This window comes from Talpa europaea (genome assembly GCF_964194135.1).
Source record: "Talpa europaea genome assembly, chromosome: 7".
Lineage (NCBI taxonomy): Eukaryota > Metazoa > Chordata > Mammalia > Eulipotyphla > Talpidae > Talpa > Talpa europaea.
In genome coordinates, this window is record NC_140074.1 from 74,877,717 (window position 1) to 74,894,561 (window position 16,845).

General features: G+C 41.7%; 1 protein-coding gene across 1 annotated transcript in view; it reads right to left on the reverse strand.

Moving 5' to 3' along the window:
• The window catches only part of FBP1 (fructose-bisphosphatase 1), a gene marked incomplete at both ends in the record, with an annotated part of 29,464 nt that extends 13,186 nt beyond the window's left edge, over positions 1-16,278 (reverse strand). The window contains 3 exons of the mRNA XM_084236150.1: positions 1,827-1,919; positions 4,264-4,426; positions 16,109-16,278. Of these exons, the coding sequence (XP_084092276.1) occupies positions 1,827-1,919; positions 4,264-4,426; positions 16,109-16,278 (426 nt within the window). The remainder of the gene's footprint in view (positions 1-1,826; positions 1,920-4,263; positions 4,427-16,108) is intronic.
• Between the last annotated feature and the right edge of the window lie 567 nt (positions 16,279-16,845).

Below are 16,845 nucleotides of genomic sequence, written 5' to 3' on the forward strand. Positions count from 1 at the left end.
AGCTAGAAAAGGTCTTTTGTGAAGCAGGAGGCCCTCAAATGGTTTCAAAAATCCAATAAGACTTTCGAAAAATGAAATGTCTTAAAAGACCAGTTTCACACTCCTTGTCTCTTTAAGACCTTTAAGAGAGTCACTTCAAATTTATTAAGAAAAGGGTGCAGACTCATTATTGAGTTTATTTGGCATAATTCAGATTGCTTTGCAAGATGGTTTTTTTTTTTTTTTTTTTTTAGTTAATAGTGTCTCAGTTTTCTAGGTCATTTTTCCTTAAAAAGGTCTTTAAAAAGGAGGATTGGGGTGGAGACTGGGACAAGCAAATATTAACACTGGTTTGAGTTGAGTCATTCATCAGAGGTCTTCTTCCACAGAAGAACTTTGCTACAAACTATGTTGCAAAGCACAGATCTGACATTTTTCAGGTAAAATTAAATCCCTCTATCGTTATAACAGTATGGTATGATTTGGAAAACAGATGAACTGTTGCTTTTCCTTTCCCTCTACTACTCAAATTGACAAAAGAAAAATATATTCCAATGATAAAAAGGAACTATGCCATATGTTTGAAAGGAGAGTATGTGCTGTATTATGCAGAAAATTAAATACTGAAAAATAAAGTGTCAACTGCATTCTCACACCTTAGGTTATGCCTCTGTGTCCTAAAATAGAGGTCAGCTGAAGTAGCCCCTTGTCCATTAAGATGAAGAAAGAGTCTCAGCTTTAATGGCATCTGTGAGGTTACTTCTAAAACAGTCAAGAAGAGCCAGAGCGAGATGACACATTTTAGATTTCATGTTTTATGCTGGACCCATGGGTATTTATTCTATTTTTTTAATTGCCTATATACTTGAGCACTCTTCCACCAACACACACACACACATACACACACTCTTAAAGAAAAGGAAGAAATGAGAGACTTTGGAGGTACAGTGACCTGTGCAGATTATACAAGAAGACACAGGGCAAGGGTCTGGGTGTCTACACTGAAGCAGTGTGTTTTCTGTATGGTCAACAAACTCTTACCAGACAGTAAACATTCTAGGTTTTACTCTCATACAGTCTCTATCATGATTACTTAACCCTACATTGCAACTCAAAATCAGCCAAAAGCAACAAGCCCACAAATTAGTTGAGTATGTGACATTAAAACTTTGTTTATAGACATTAAATTTCATATAAATGTCATGTGTGATGACATTTCTTTAGATTTTTTAGTCACTTAAAAATGGCCTTATGCCTCCCCTGGTGGCGCAGCACTTGAGCCCAGGGCTGCGAAGCTGCCTGCGGCCTCTGCAGCACTGGTTCGATCCCCGGCTGTCAACGAGGGTCCCATATGGAGCGCAGACCTCTCCTGCCGCCCGCTGCTCCCCTCAGCAGTGTATTTCGTCAGTCTGCCTGTTCTGTTCCCCGCTCTGGCTCTGGTGAATTCTCTCACCCTCCCACGCTTCTGACTGTACCCAGTGCTTGTATAAATAAATAAATCTTTAAAAAAGGCCTTTAATTAATTGTTATGATTATTCTATGTTGTCTCTTATTTTTATTTTCAATCCCCATCATTAAGGAAAGCAAATAATATTGAAATGATAGTTCATTATTTTATATCTTTCTCTTCCCACCCACATTCTGCTACATTTTCTAACAACTTAGTGCATCTTCATCATGGAGTTAATGCTGGAAAAGGCAAAACTTGAAAAATAAACCTATTTCAAGGCTCACTGAATTTCATGATATACATTCTGTTGATTCCACCACTAGTGAAACAGAACAAGATATGCAACCTTAATTTTTCTTTCAATCTCAAACCATATGTTTAATATATTACATTTTACCTTCATGTAGATGCCAAAAATGGTTCCAATGGACACAAGGCAGTCAATGTTGGAAGATCCATCAAGGGGATCAAAACAAACCACATATTTACCCTGAACAAAAAAAAAAAGAGACTCAATTTTACTTTCACACAATATAAATTAAACACGTTATAACAAAACAGAGAGTACACACTAAATGATGAAAAAGGGAAATCTAGAGGAAAGTTCAAGAAATGTGAGTCTTATTTATACTGTCATGGAAGGTGGCATGCAGAATGAAAATAATAAATGAATATATATATTCATTATATGTACATATATGTGTGTGTGTCAATGACAAAAGATCATTAGGCAGAGAAAACACAACCTAGAATAGGAAGTGTAGATGAAGTTAATGGAATTCAGATAAATAAGTTATAATTTCCTATATTGATACAGATGAATGACAATTTTGGTTTGAATTTCCTGGCAACCAAAGGGAAAAAATTAAGATTAGTCACTTATTTCTCCTTATTCATAGGTGAAACAAAGATAATATTAAACGTTACTAGAAATTTCTCATACAGGTCTTATAGATCACTTGAGTCTGCTGTGCACAAAGTAATCACCAATATCCCTACTGTAATTCCCTAAGGAAATATCTTCTGTTATAGTTGGACAACCAAAGATTCATATTTTGAATCTTTGATGATGTATGCTGGAGCTGGCTAGTATCATGTCTCAAGAGCTAATTGTGTGCATATTTTCCACAGGTATATCCTGTTGGTACAAAGTATCACATTGGTACTTTGAAGTCAACTATGGAGGAGTATTTTCACCATCGAAACTGGCAAGTGCTGCAGATCAGAAACTGTTTTTTTTAAGAGCCAGTTTACCAACACATCACTGATGATTTATTCCACCTCTAAATTAGTCACTTCAAGATGTGGCTTATAGGAGCCTCCCTGATAGTGTAGGGATTAAGTCTCAGACCTATCCCACTATCACAGATGTAGCAAGTTCTATCCCCAGCCAGAGAGCTGACCCACATGGGGCAGCAGACATCTTCTGTCTTGCCTGCTGCTCCCCTCAACAGTGTATTGCAGTCAATCCACCTGCTCTGCTCCCCACTCTGTCTCTGGTGAATCCTCTCACTCCTCACACCTCTGGCCTACACCCCAGTTCTTGTATGCATAAAAAAATAAAAATAAATATTTTTTAAAATGTGTGGCTTTTAGCTGTTGTGCATCAAATTAAGACAACTCTCTGATTCCCTGACCTGTTGCTCTTAAAGGTATTTTTGTTAAAGATTTATTTATTTATTTATTTATACAAGAACCTGGGTACAGGCCAGATACGCAGGAGGGTGAGAGGATTCACCAGAGACAGAGCGGGGAACAGAACAGGCAGACTGACAAAATACACTGCTGAGGGGAGCAGTGGGCGAGACAGGAGAGGTCTGCTGTGCCATGTGGGACCCTTGCCGGCTAGCCAGGATCGAACTGGCACTGCAGAGGCTGCAGACAGCTTCACAGCACGGCTCTCAACCTCCTGCGCCACCAGGGGAGGCCCTGACCTGTTGCTCTTGACAAATCGCCCTGACTGATGCAGGAGAGACTGCATCTGGAAATGGGATTTATAGAGAATATGAAACAAACTCAATCCACATGCCTGAAACTACCCACTACCTCGAAAAGCCCAGCAGAGAACATGAACTTTGAATCCAACATGGAATAGTGTTTGAGGAATGATGTAAAACAAGTTAAATGCATGTGACTCTCTATTCTTCTTACAAAGCTTAAGACTGAGCATCAGGCAGTCTTCTTAAATTCCTCTCCTGATTATTATTTTCTAGTTCTATTCCTTCATATTCCAAATCATCTCAAATAGGGAAAGATAATAAGCCTATATATAACTACACTTCTCACCACAGTGTTTTTAAATTATTATAGTATTGTTCATTTTTTCAACAATAATTTCTTGCTAAACCTCTACAATATGCTAAATGCTAGGACAGAGAATAGTATAGCTCATTCCCTGCCCTCAGAAAAAATAAAAGTAATAAGGATCCCAGTGGATTTCAGTGCATGGGTCAGTAATAGCAATTTCAAGGACTTTAGATTGGCAGGAAAGTCTGATGGCTATAGATGAAGCAAAAGAGAAAATTAACAAAAGTCAGAATTAGAAGAGATTGAAAATGACAATACAATGTTAAGAGAGGAGGTGAATGTGAGTACATGTGAGTCTGTTGCAGGTAGATGGTTACAGAGAGCTAGCGATGGCATAAACTATAGTGTGGATCCTGGAGGACAGATTTGAGATCTGGCAATAAGATAAAATCTGTGAATGATTGGGCTGATATGATTGGGGAAGAATCTCAGATAATTCCTAAGAATCCACTTTGGTTGGATAAATTATGGATCTAGCAAGAAAAATGGTTCCCTTAAAACCCCCAAGAATAGAAGTGCAGACCCACCCTTTTCTCAGGTTCTACTATTATGGCATTTTTATCTTCTTCAGACACAAGCACACAGGTGGCAAAGGATGACTTTAACATGTTAATAACCAAGTCATTGGAGAGGACATCCAACTTCTTAACTTGGTCACCCGTCACGTTTGTAGAGCCAGCAATTCCATAGCTAGAGGAAAGAAAGGTCACAGAAAATATGTTACGATCACAGGAATATATAGATATACCTATGCATCCAACTGAAAAAAGGCATTTAGTGGGATTTAGAAGAAAATAAGCTACATTATTTGCAAGAAACAAAAAACAAGATTGGTTGGGCCTCTAGACTGGCTCCAGTGAGAAGGAAATAGTCACTTACCTTTGTCCCAGTACTTGCACACATTTGTAGTTAAATTCATGTGTTATTTTTTTCTGTGATTTATTTTCCAATATTGCCCCTTATGAAACTTTTTAGGCTGTTTCCCTAGTTAACACTTCCCCATGAAATTTTAATTTTAATATTACAGATATAGAATATATCTGTTTATGTATATATCTATTTTATACACAAAATGATTGATTTTTTTTTCACCTCCCCAAGAGCAAATTTTTCTCCCTGAATGCTTGCATTAATACATAATGAATCAGTTGAGAGACACTGCAAGCAAGCAGGGAAACCTTCTGAATAGCAGGGAATATAAGATGTGAGCTAAGCCAAGGTAATTTATGGTCTGATAGCTAAAAATTTCCTTAAAAAGAAATATTTCCTGGCCCTACCACCTCATTTTATAAAGGAGGAAGCTCATTCTGAGACACCAATAGTCTTGTCCAAACTGAAGAGGCAAAGAAAAGGTGAGAAATTCCTTTTGACTTCCAGACCAGGGGTGATAACCCACTGCTCTTGGCACTAGGGGGATGGAGAGAGTGGGAAGGATGGAGTTTCTACTTTATTTTCAAGGTACCTACAGATTATTTAATATGGAATTCCCCAAAATTGTGTGATTTGCCCAAAATGCACCCTAGTTTGTTAAAATGAGGGAGGAAACAGGTTGAATGGGAAAACTGAAAAGTAGGAGGGGAAATGTTCCAGAGAAAGAATGCACAGAATAAGTTGAGATGGGGATGTGGGAGGGGGAAAAAAGAGCATCAAAGATTAGGTCCAACAGTTGCAAGTGGGTGATAAGGACACAATTATATCCTAGGTGGAGTCTGCTGGGAGCACTTGCCTGAAAATTGATTGTTAAGGCATCTGCTGCTTCGGTTCCCATGTATTTTCTCTGAACATCACTTTATGTCTTTGTCTAAACAAAATACTAGGAATTGTCCAAACCCAAATGCCTCGCCTGGTTTGACTCCAGTTATCTCATCCCATCCATTTTTCAAGGATGGTCACTTTCAGCATCACTGCCCACCTTAGAGAACAGCATCTCCTTCTTCAGCCTTCCTCCCCATTTGTCTCTTCTTGCCATGTCACTCCTATGTCACATAAAAGACCAAGAGTTCGGGCCTCCCCGGTGGTGCAGCTGGTTGAGCACCGCACTGTAAAACTGTCCGCAGCCTCTGCAGTGCGGTGTTGATTCCCGGCCAGCCAGGGAATGTCACTCCCACACAGCATGACAGACCTCTCCTGCCTTGCCCACTGCTCCCCTCAGCAGTGTCTTCAGTCCATCTGTCTGCTCTGCTCCCCTCTCTGTCTCTGGTGAATTCTCTCACCTTCCTGCGCCTCTGACCTGTACCCCAGTTCTTGTATAAATAAATAAATCTTAAAAAAAAAAAAACCAAAAAACAAGAGATCTATCAGACTTGCAGCTACAGCCCTTGACCCTGGGCTTTTGGGTCTCTTGGCACATAATCTGTTCCTCACCTCAACTGGGAGCAGGCAAATTCTGGGTGGAGCTACCAGGACTTGGCATGGCCCACCAACTCAAACATATCTCCCTCGCTGACCCTACTGGTGCCAATTGTCTCTCCTTTGTAGCCTGAGATTTTCACCACTGAAGTCATTTTTAATTTAGGAGGATGAATAGTGTTGATGGAAAAGAATATGGACTTCATGACAGTGAGAGGGTGAGACTTCACTCTGCAAGAACCTTGCCATCTCTAAGTTTTCTTTTTGGTCCAGAAGGAAGGTGTCCCCAGGGCTTCATCCACCATCATATTAGCATGGTTGGTTCATCCTTTTCTTTTATAAGGATGGGGGCAGAGGGGGTGGTTTTCCCCACTGTGTCCCCAGCCTCCAGCACAATGCTTATTGGATAACTGAATGGCATTCACTGAAAAGAGCAGAAACCTGAGGCTGAAGGAGTAAGTATAGCAGCAATCAACTTCTCAGGTTGTTCCACACCTTAGAGAGCTGGAGGAAGCCATTGTCACAGCCCCCAGGGTGGGGAGGCCTACTGGGACAACCCCCACGGACTCCAGGAAAGCTGCAGCAGATGGATGAGACACTGAGGAAGGCATAGGAAAGGTCTATTTCACACTTTGGCCAAGTTTCACCCACTTGGGTATCTCACTCAGGGAGATGGGTTCCTTTTTTATAGACTCCTAGAATCCTGTTTGAGTGTTCATTTATTCCGCGAATATGTAATGGACTCCCACTGTGCCAGGAACTATTCTCTCTGCTGGGGTCACATTGCTGAAAAAGACACATGAGATTCCTAACCTCATGGAGCTTATATTGCAGGGAGGTGAAACAAACAAGAAACAAGTGCCCTTTGAATGTATAAGATACTGTCAGAACAGTGCAGGAGTTCTAATAAGATGAACCAAGATGCCAGGAAAAGGCTGACAAGGAATTAATGCAGATGATCAAGTTCTCATCTGCAAAGAGGCTGTTCAAGCCTAATGATATGTTGAATTTTTTCATAAGAAAGTGGCAGAATGAAAAGCCCTAAAGGAATGCAAAATAAGTCAGCTAAGGTAGTAATGACTCCAAAGAACAGCTCCATGTCAGCAATTTATTCAAAGAAAACAGAGTTTGTTTTTCACCTACAGTTGACCCTTGAACAACACAGGGGATAGGGGTACTGACTCTCAGTGCAGTTGAAAATTTGCATATAATTTTTGACTCCCAAACCTTAAGTACTATACCCTGCTATTGACTTTACTGATAACATAGTCAATTAATATGTATTTTATATGTCAAATGCATTCCTCACTGTATACTTACAATTATGTAAGCTAGAGGAAAGAAAATTGTTTTTTTTTATTTTGTTTTTGTTTTTACACTTTATTTTTTTTAAGATTTATTTATTTATGCATGAAAGAGCTGGGTATAGGCTAGAGATGCAGGGGTGAGAGGATTCACTGGAGACAGAGCAGGGAACAGAACAGGGAGACTGATTGAAATACACTGCTGAGGGGAGCAGCAGACAGGAGAGGTGAGACAGGAGAGGTCTGCTCGCCATGTGAATTGCTCCCTGGCTGGCTGGGGATCCAACTCATGCTGCAGAGGCTGCAGATTGCTTCATAGTGTGGTGCTTAACCCCTTCACCACCAGGGAGGACACTGTTTTTACACTTTAAAAAGGCAGATTTACTAGGAAAAGGAGAAAGAGAGAGGCCCCTGCATTGTCACAAGGAAGCAGGAGAGCTGCCTAAAGGAAAGAATCTTAAAGAAATACACCTACGATATCAACACTGTAAGTTTACAGTCCTTTTATAAACAAATCTTTTATCCCAAAATCAAATGCTTGACTACCTTACTTACATAAATGCCACAGATATGCTACCAGAGTGCTGGCAGAGAAAGGACTTTACTGCAAAGTCAACTGAGGAAGAGGCAGGAGCCCCAAGACTCAGATCTATCTCCTCAAAAAATGGGAAAAGGACATGTGTCACATCTTGGAAAACAGGGTTTGGACAAACAGAATAGTTGAATTCCATTGGCTGGGTTGTGAACTGGGGGCACAGGAATGTGGGTTTGGCAGGAGATCATCGGGTGAAATGGACAGGGATAGAGGAATGCAAAGTTGGCCATTGGTTGTGGCTCTGTACATGTGCTGCAATTAGATCCTTTTGATGCATGGATGCCTGGTGGACAAAGTACTAGACCCAGGTTACTAGGTTTTCATTATTTGAGAAACAGAATTCCTAGAGAAAAACAGGTGAGTTATGATATTGTAGCAACCTGGCCATACATTATCTGATTTAACTGACCAGGCTGAAAAATAGAAAATGGTTAGACATGGTTAACTATTGAGCAGAAAGAATGCAAGCCTAGTGTCAGTATGGATTTCAGCTTTGGGGGCTGATTTCATAACCAGTGTCAGACTAGTGACTTGTCCAATCAAGACCACCGCCAGATTCTTCACCGATGCTCCAGAGTTCTAAGGTGGCTCCTGTCCTTGGGTCACAGCAAGTGGCACTAACTATGCACAACAGAATTGGGTAGGGCCATATAACATGCTGTAGGAAGACACTAGAGGGGACATATTCCCACCTGGCACAGGAATGGCTGTCTTCATCACTTATCTGGCTCTACCTCCCTGAAGGGGTGGATGGCTACCTCTCCCTTCCTCCTATTCTCTTCATTGAAGGCCCTTCATCTGTTCTAATCAGAAGGGCTCCTCCAAGCTTCCTATAGTAGCTTGTGAAGCATACATAGATTATTTTGGACCCCTCAAACTAAAATATAGGTACTTTATCACTGTTCTAGGAAACCCACTTCTAAGAGATCATCCCCTGCTGAGACATAGTATTAAGAATTTCTTCAAGAAAGTATAGGAAAGTGATTCTAGACAGAAACAGGCTCAGGAGGAGGCCCCAAACTGCCATGTTGATAGCAATGATATCCACACTGATACCATATCATTGATAATACCAGGCATTGGATCTCAGCAGATGAAATTAGTTGTGACTCATTTTTCTCACACAATCCTGGATTACTTTTCCAGGGAGAATTAGTTGGGCAAAAACTCTGTCAAAAATCTCCTAACATACCTCAAGAGGGGCTCAGAAAGGATATAAGATGTGTCTGAGGGAACATGTTTTCACAGGTCAATGAAGATCTGGAAACCGCCAAAAGCGTTTATAACTTTGCCAGAAGAAAAAGTTCTCAGAAATATCCTCAAAGAACTAGTTCTATATCCTATAGAACTTTTGGAGCTTGTTTTCTCTGTAAGTTTTCAGAAATCCTCTTAGAAACAAAGAATTTCTGCATTCTGATCATTTTTTGTCAAGGACAGATAAACACTATATACTCTGATGACCACATGGAAAAAACAGTGTAACTCACCTAGAGCATCTATGACAGGCATGCTCCTCAGGTCCTGGCAAGACAGCCCTCACCTTTGTTTGGCTCATTGAACTAGAGTTTGGACAATGAGTCAACTGTGTCCCCCAAACTAGTATTCTAGGTAGACCTCAGGAGAGTCCAGAGGGAAAATCAGAAGGCATGGTTGGTTTGTAAGGAGTTTCTGTGCCAGCCATTGTGTACAGGAGCAGATGGCAATGACCACCCTGGATGAGATGCTAATGTCTGTCACACATCACAGGCTCTTTCAGATTGGTTCCCAATTTGCCACCCTTGGGGCCAAAATCAGACAGCAAATGAGGCTGTGGAAAAACCATCTTACAATCCTGCTTAAAAAAAAAAAAAAAAAAAACCGTCCAGTGGACAACTGTGCCTTCCAATCAGTGGAGAAAGAGAAACAAACCAAAGGATGAAGAAATGGATTGACTGGGCAAGGTATAAACTTCTAGGCATTGCTTCCTCCTTTACCTCACCCAGAAGAGGATTCAATACCAATTAGGTACTGATCACTCAGTGACAGCAAGAGTTTTGACTTAACCAAGGAAGCTTTTCTTAAATGCAAGCTGTCACAGAGGGGAAAGCACCATAATGGATTTCTCTTCATGGGCTTCAAGTCTAGACCACTGGGACTCAAATCTCAACTCTGCCACATACTAACCGACACTGGGCAAGTCACTTATAATCTCTGCCCTTTGGTTCTTTCTCTGTAAAATCAGAATCTAGTATATGTACTTCATTATCTGTCAAGGGGGGGATAAAAGGGTTGACAAAAGTAAAAGGGCCTAGAACAGAGCCTGGTACACAGGCAAGCCAGGAGGGAGTGTTATGGTTCCATTCCCATCCCACATTCGCCTTCATAGTAATACCACCAGAAGTCAGGTGGGTGCTGGCAAGAAAGATCAATGTTTCAATTCTGCCTTTCCCTCTTGCTGATTATGTGACTTTCATCAAGTTGTCTAAATTCCTTGATGGATTCTTTCTGTTTCCAGGATTGGTAAGGGTAAGGGCTAATTCATATGATGCACCAGGTTCATAGCAGCCAAATGGCAGTCATCAATAATTTTTTTAAATTTTTTAAAAAAGATTTATTTATTTATTTATACAAGCACTGGGTACAGTCAGAAGCGCGGGAGGGTGAGAGAATTCACCAGAGCCAGAGCGGGGAGCAGAACAGGCAGACGGACGAGATACACTGCTGAGGGGAGCAGCAGGCGCGGCAGGAGAGGTCTGTTGTGCCATGTGGGATCCTCACCAGTGGCCGGGGATTGAACCGGCTTTGCAGAGGCTGCGGGCAGCTTCGCAGCCCAGCGCTCAACCGCTGCGCCACCAGGGGAGGCCCAGTCATCAATAATTTTAAAGGAGCCCCCAGGCTCAACTGCTTGTTGGTGAGGGGGAGGGGGAAACCATGACCTCTAAGCTAGTTTTGTCTGCAATTCCTGGAAAAACAATCAATGCAGAATTATGTCACAGGTAAGAGGGAACAAAGGATCATACTCTAAGTTTACCTTTGACTAAAGTCCCGCTGAGAGTGTTATTTCATTTGAGATAAGTAGGACATTTCCCTTCTCTTTAATTCAAATTCATTGCCCTACAGCCCAAGTAGTTAGAGGGGGAAATAGCATCTTGTCAAAGGACTTCAAGAACATGTGACTGTTCCTAATGAAACTCTCAGGGACATACAAGTTCTCTCTCTGGAGTTTGGAGAGCCAAAAACCTATTTGAAAAGCTGCTGTCCATAATATCATCTCTTTTATTTTTACTGTAAAACTCACTGAAATTTTGAAAAAAACACTCTAAGTCATTTTAATTCATGGGGAACTTCTTAGAAGGACAAGTTAATTGGGCCAGTATTTTAAAATTCTTCCAAATTTGGAATAAATATTAGCATTGTTTTTCAAATTTGCATATGGTTTCTAGAATGGAATGAGCATTTCACAGCCATAAAGTTTGATAAATGATCACCAGGGAAAGGCAGCCCTTCATATCTCTGAAGCACAATCTTAGATGGGAAGATGGAAATCAGGGCCACAGTTATGGAAAAATTCCCCATAACTTCCCTGATTTGATAACTTCAGACCCTTTCCTCCTTATGTTGACTGAGAGCACACAAAAGAAACAAGCGGGAAAGCCCATTTCCAGAATAGCCAACTGGAGAAAAAAGGGAGGCAGTGTATTATTTAATCCTTATCACTAAAGTTTAAGGTATAACTGGTTATTGATTGATTCCAAGGTAAATGACCAGCCAACCATCCATTCTGAAAAGTCTAAGGGTCAGATTGGAAATACACTGAAGAAGAGAGGTGCCAACCACAATAGCTTTTAAAAGCCACAGCAGCTCCAACCTTAATCTGAATTTGCACTAGTCAAAAATTACCATGTAGGATGATGTGTGACTGGCTATGCTTCTAGCATGAAAAGGAATTTACAATTCGCTCTTTGGGAATGCAGAGGAGATAATTCAAGAAATATAAAATATACCTGAAAAAATTTCCAAAAGTTGACGCACACAAACTCTGCAAATTTAAAGATAAACTTAATCATGTATTAATTGACCTATAATTCCAAAATTAAAACTGAGGTTATCTATTATTTTTTTTCATAAAGCAACAGAAAATCTCCCATATAGAAAAGCAACTTTTCTGGACATCACATGAGCATAATGTGAGGAAATTTCCCGTAACTAATTTGATGGCGTAACATCATCTCAGTATATAATATTCTAGTCTGGACTATACATGTGGGCAATTACTAAGTAGTGAAAAGCAAAATATAAAGATATTAGTTTAAAAAAAATCTTCAGCCTAGGAAAACGATGATGTAATTGGAACCTATGTGATAAACTCATTCTCATTCAACACTTTGACACTGAAAAAAGTAGGCGTCTTTATATTAAAGATGAGGAAAATGAGGCTCAGGGATGTGTCAATTTCCCAAACGTTCAAGAAATTAAATGGCAGAGCCAGGAAATTCAGGCCATGTCTACATCTCTCCAAGATGTGCTGGTAAGTCCCAAATGTTTCTTTTCTGTCAAATTCAGTCCTGTTTTTCTATTTCTCTCTGCCTTGGAGCCAACATGCCAAAATGCAGTGGCCAAATCTTTAGTCAGCACTTCATGCCCACATTCTGGACTGGCATTTCCAACTGCATCTGAACAAAGTGGGCTGAAAAGTCCTCTAACACCTCAAATTCAATGTTGCCAACATATTACAATCATCTCATCTTTCCCCAACCTCAAACCTCAAACCTCCTACTTTGGAATTCTGTTTTGCATTGTTATTGGATGCCCCAGCCCTTCTCTCAACTGCTAGGAACACCTCCCTAGCTTCTTTGCTATCCTCACTCACTCTACACTGAGTCCTCTCCTGTACTCTCACACTTCTTCCTCCTAATGTTCTTATTCTAGCTGCTGCTTTCCTCAACTTTCCCTTTCAACTGGGTTTCCATATCTCAGTCTCCTGTCTTCTAAAGATATGCTTCCAGCTATATCTTCCCCAAATTAATCTTTAATCATTCCTCTGCCCTACTCAAAAGCCTGTATTCTGTCCCCTTTGCATATCTCCCAAATAGAAAGTATTCATTCTTGTCATTATATGCACCCCCAGTGTAACATCACCTACCACAAATGCCCCACCACATATGCTCCATGGTTCAGTTAAACCAAATGAAAAAATTCTCCAGAAATATTTGCCTACTTTGTATCTTTCATCACACCCTGAACCAGCCTGCAGTGTTCTTCACCCATGAGGTCTGACCACCACCTCCTTCCCATTGCAAATGCCCACCTTGAGGCTCCATGGTCCTTTGCATGCATATCATATTTTTGCCTGAAAGTATTTTGAAGAACCTCTGTTGTATCATTTAACTAACTTTATACCATGTTTTGCTTTCCCATAGTAAGTACTGTCTCATTTTGATCTCAATCTCTTCTAGAACCTTGTAGATTGTGGGTGTTCAGTAATATTTTATTGAATGGAATGGAACCAGTGAATTCTTCAGACAGCCAACTTCACATGCCTAAGCAGGCTACTGGAGGACTGCTTTCTCCAGAATGAATTCAAATGCGTGAAATTAAAGAGACCGGGGAACAGTGAAATTTGACCCAGGAATGTATCAGATTGACTTGCAAGCTGCTATCCTCATGAGAGAATAGATGACGGTGAGTCTCTTGTCTGGACAGCATCCCATCCCTCTCTCCCTGAAGGGGAGTCAACACACATGGGTGAGGCTTCAAGAACATGTTTACTATCACAAGTCTTGGGATACAACTCTTAATCCACACAAAAAAGTAATAAATGTAATTAATAGATGATATATAGTGCTAGGTGTGAGTATAACTGATTTCTAAAAGATAAAGGAAAAGATGAGTGGTATGATGGGAAGAGCCCAGTCATGGGCTACAGACCAAGGCACCTCATCTTCCCTGGTGCCAGGATCCTTATCTGTACAAAATGAGTTTGACTAAATGACTTCTGATTCTTTAAGCTTAAAATTCTAGGACTTTATGAACATCTTATTAAGAATAATGAAAGTGATTGTAACAGCAACTGTGAGGGGAGGGGAAGCTCTCCAGCTTTATTCTTAAGCTCCTGATATTTCCTTGATGAGATATCCTGGTCAAGTTACACAAACTGGTTCCCTGTGAGGTTCTGAAAATGTGCAGTCATCTTGTCCCTACAGCTACAAACCCTTGCAGGACAAATATTTAGCACAAACAAGCTGTTGGCAGGCACACTGGCTTTTTCATCCGGGATAGCAAAGTCAATAATGAATGTAGTTTGGATACATGATTTGAGATCTTGTCCTATTGGTGCCTGCCTGACTGCATGTTGTACAGAGATAGCTGAACTCTTCTTTTTCCAATGGAGTACTGAAATATCAAATCTGGCCCTTCCCCTGTCACATACTCACACCACAAAGCATCAACACCTGCTCTACCAGTACAAAGCTGCCTGAAATAGTTGAAGAGCTGTGAAATGCTCAAACACAGGGGCAGAGCTAAACAGGTCATAATACGTCTAAACAGTGGATCATTATAACAGTGTTAACAAGAAGAAGATGGATTATGTATCCTGACATTGAAAGACGTTCATTACATGTTGTTGAATAATGAAAGCAAACTGCGGAAGAATATATGGTGAGATCCCACTTTGTTATTTATATATGGGCCTATGTAAATACATATTCATGTATAAATTTAGATGCCTATATAGAAGTATCTGGAAAAGAACCAGTAAATTATGAATAGAGGATACCGTCGGGAATGTGTATAACATCAGTTTCATATTTCTTTGTGTCCTTTCAAATGGTTTGAAACTTTGTCAATAAGTGTAACTTATTAAATGGTTTACAATAACAACGCCATTTCAAAAATCTGATATTCACAACTATGTAGTCTCAAAGTGTATATACTTTATATATCCAAATTAGCACATTTATTACTGATCCCACAATCAAAATCTAATGTTCCACTATCTGAAGTTATACCTCGAAGCAGATCTTAACTTTGAGTCTCTTCAGGGTTGTGGTAAGTACTGGCATTTTTAAATAATACAAGAAATAATAAGTACTCTTTTTAAAAAAATACTCCCTGGTCCTTAATGATAGGTTAAGCTGTAATTTCACCTCCACTTGTCTCAAATTAAATTCAAAGTAAGATTTTAACTGACTGTGTTTCCTAAAGCAAAGGCTCTTTAGAGTTAAGTGTGTAATTAAGAAGGGCCAAGAGACAAACAGTCATGGAGTCATGCCCTCCTGATATACCTGTCACAGTCCCTCTCTCAACAAGGCCTATCCCTGCTTGGCATCAGAAAATAAACAAGATATACTCCTTTCTTAAGAGTGAGCTCCACCAACCCACACTACTAGATCAGAGCTAACCAACTTACCAGAAAAAGGATCCAGGTTGCAGGAGCTATACTTTTTCCAATCAGCTATAAGTGCAATGCTCCCTTTTCAAAGTTTTCCTAAACATGGGAAATGTTAGAAAGAAGTAAGGGCAATCTGAAGACTTGGGTACCCTTCAGCTAAAGTGCAGACCAGTCTAAATCAATAATACATGTGCACACAGAAAAAAACCAAGGGGCATCTGTGTTACTTACAAAAGGCCTCACAAGAAGGTGCCCTTTGAATCCCTGTGTGACCTGAACCCTTTGCTACACACAGCATGATCTGCAAACTGGCAGCTCCCGGACTATCTGTCACAGAAAACCTTCTTAGAAATGCAAACTCTGTACCACCTCAGCCTCACAGCAGGATGGCACACAAGCACTGAGACTCTTGAGTGCTCTGTGCAAGCAGGTTTCCCCTCAGCCTATTTAGGAGTTCCCTCATTCCAAACAGGTTATATTTAGGGTTAAGAAGATCCTGGATTAATTCCAAGTAGAGTGAAGAAAGACAAAGGGAAGAAAAGGGTAGGTAGGCAGCTTGCCAGCACTTTCTTGTATGAGGATAGGATGGGCATGGTGGGCAAGCAAGGTGCCCGAGGGTTAGAGCAAGGGGATGAAAGAGACGGAGATGAGGGCGGCTTCCAGAGTCAGATGGAAAGGCAGGCTGATTCAGGAGGGTCAGAAGACCTGACAGTGGACCAGATGCGGCCAAGCGGCTAGGAGGCCAGACTCACAGGTTGGCAATGCCCGCCTTGCGCACGGCGGTGGAGATGGCTTTCACAGCGGTGCACACCGAGTTGAGCAGCTGTGTCAACTCGCCCGTGCTCCGGACCTTCCTGCCCTCTTCCAGGACAAAGCGGGTCAGGGTGACAATGTCGGTGTCGAAGGCCGCCTGGTCCGTCATGCTGAGGCCGGGGAACTCCGCGCTGGGTGGCAGGTGCCCGCAGCAGGACGCTTGGGGAGGACGGATCAACCACCACCAAGAGTTCGTGCTGCTCGCAGCGTCACTGGCCCGGACCCTGTCTCCACCAAGAGTGTCCTGGGGAATCTCGGGGCGCCGGCCCCCAGGAACACCGCCCCCAGCCCCGGGAACACCTCCGCGCGCCGCCCCGCCCCCAGAAACACCTCTGCGCGCCGCCCCGCCTCTCGGAACCCCGGGACCCGGGTCACGGTTTCTCTTCCTCCTGCGGCTGGGTGCCTGAGTCCTCGCAGCCCCGCCACCCTCACTTCCTCGCGCTGTTCCCCGAGCCTCCGCGCCGCCCCGAGACTGCCGCTGGCACGGTGGAGAGCGACCCCGGGCCACTTACAACGCAGCCACGAGGGAACGCTAAAGCCCCCCAGAAAGGAGATAACACGGGAGTTTGAAAAGCTAAGTTAAGGCGGCGCAGCTAGTAGGCAGAGAAGCCGGTGCGCCTGCCTTTCTTGGTCTGGTCTCCCCTGGCCTTTCCACCCCTCCTTCCGTCCCACTATC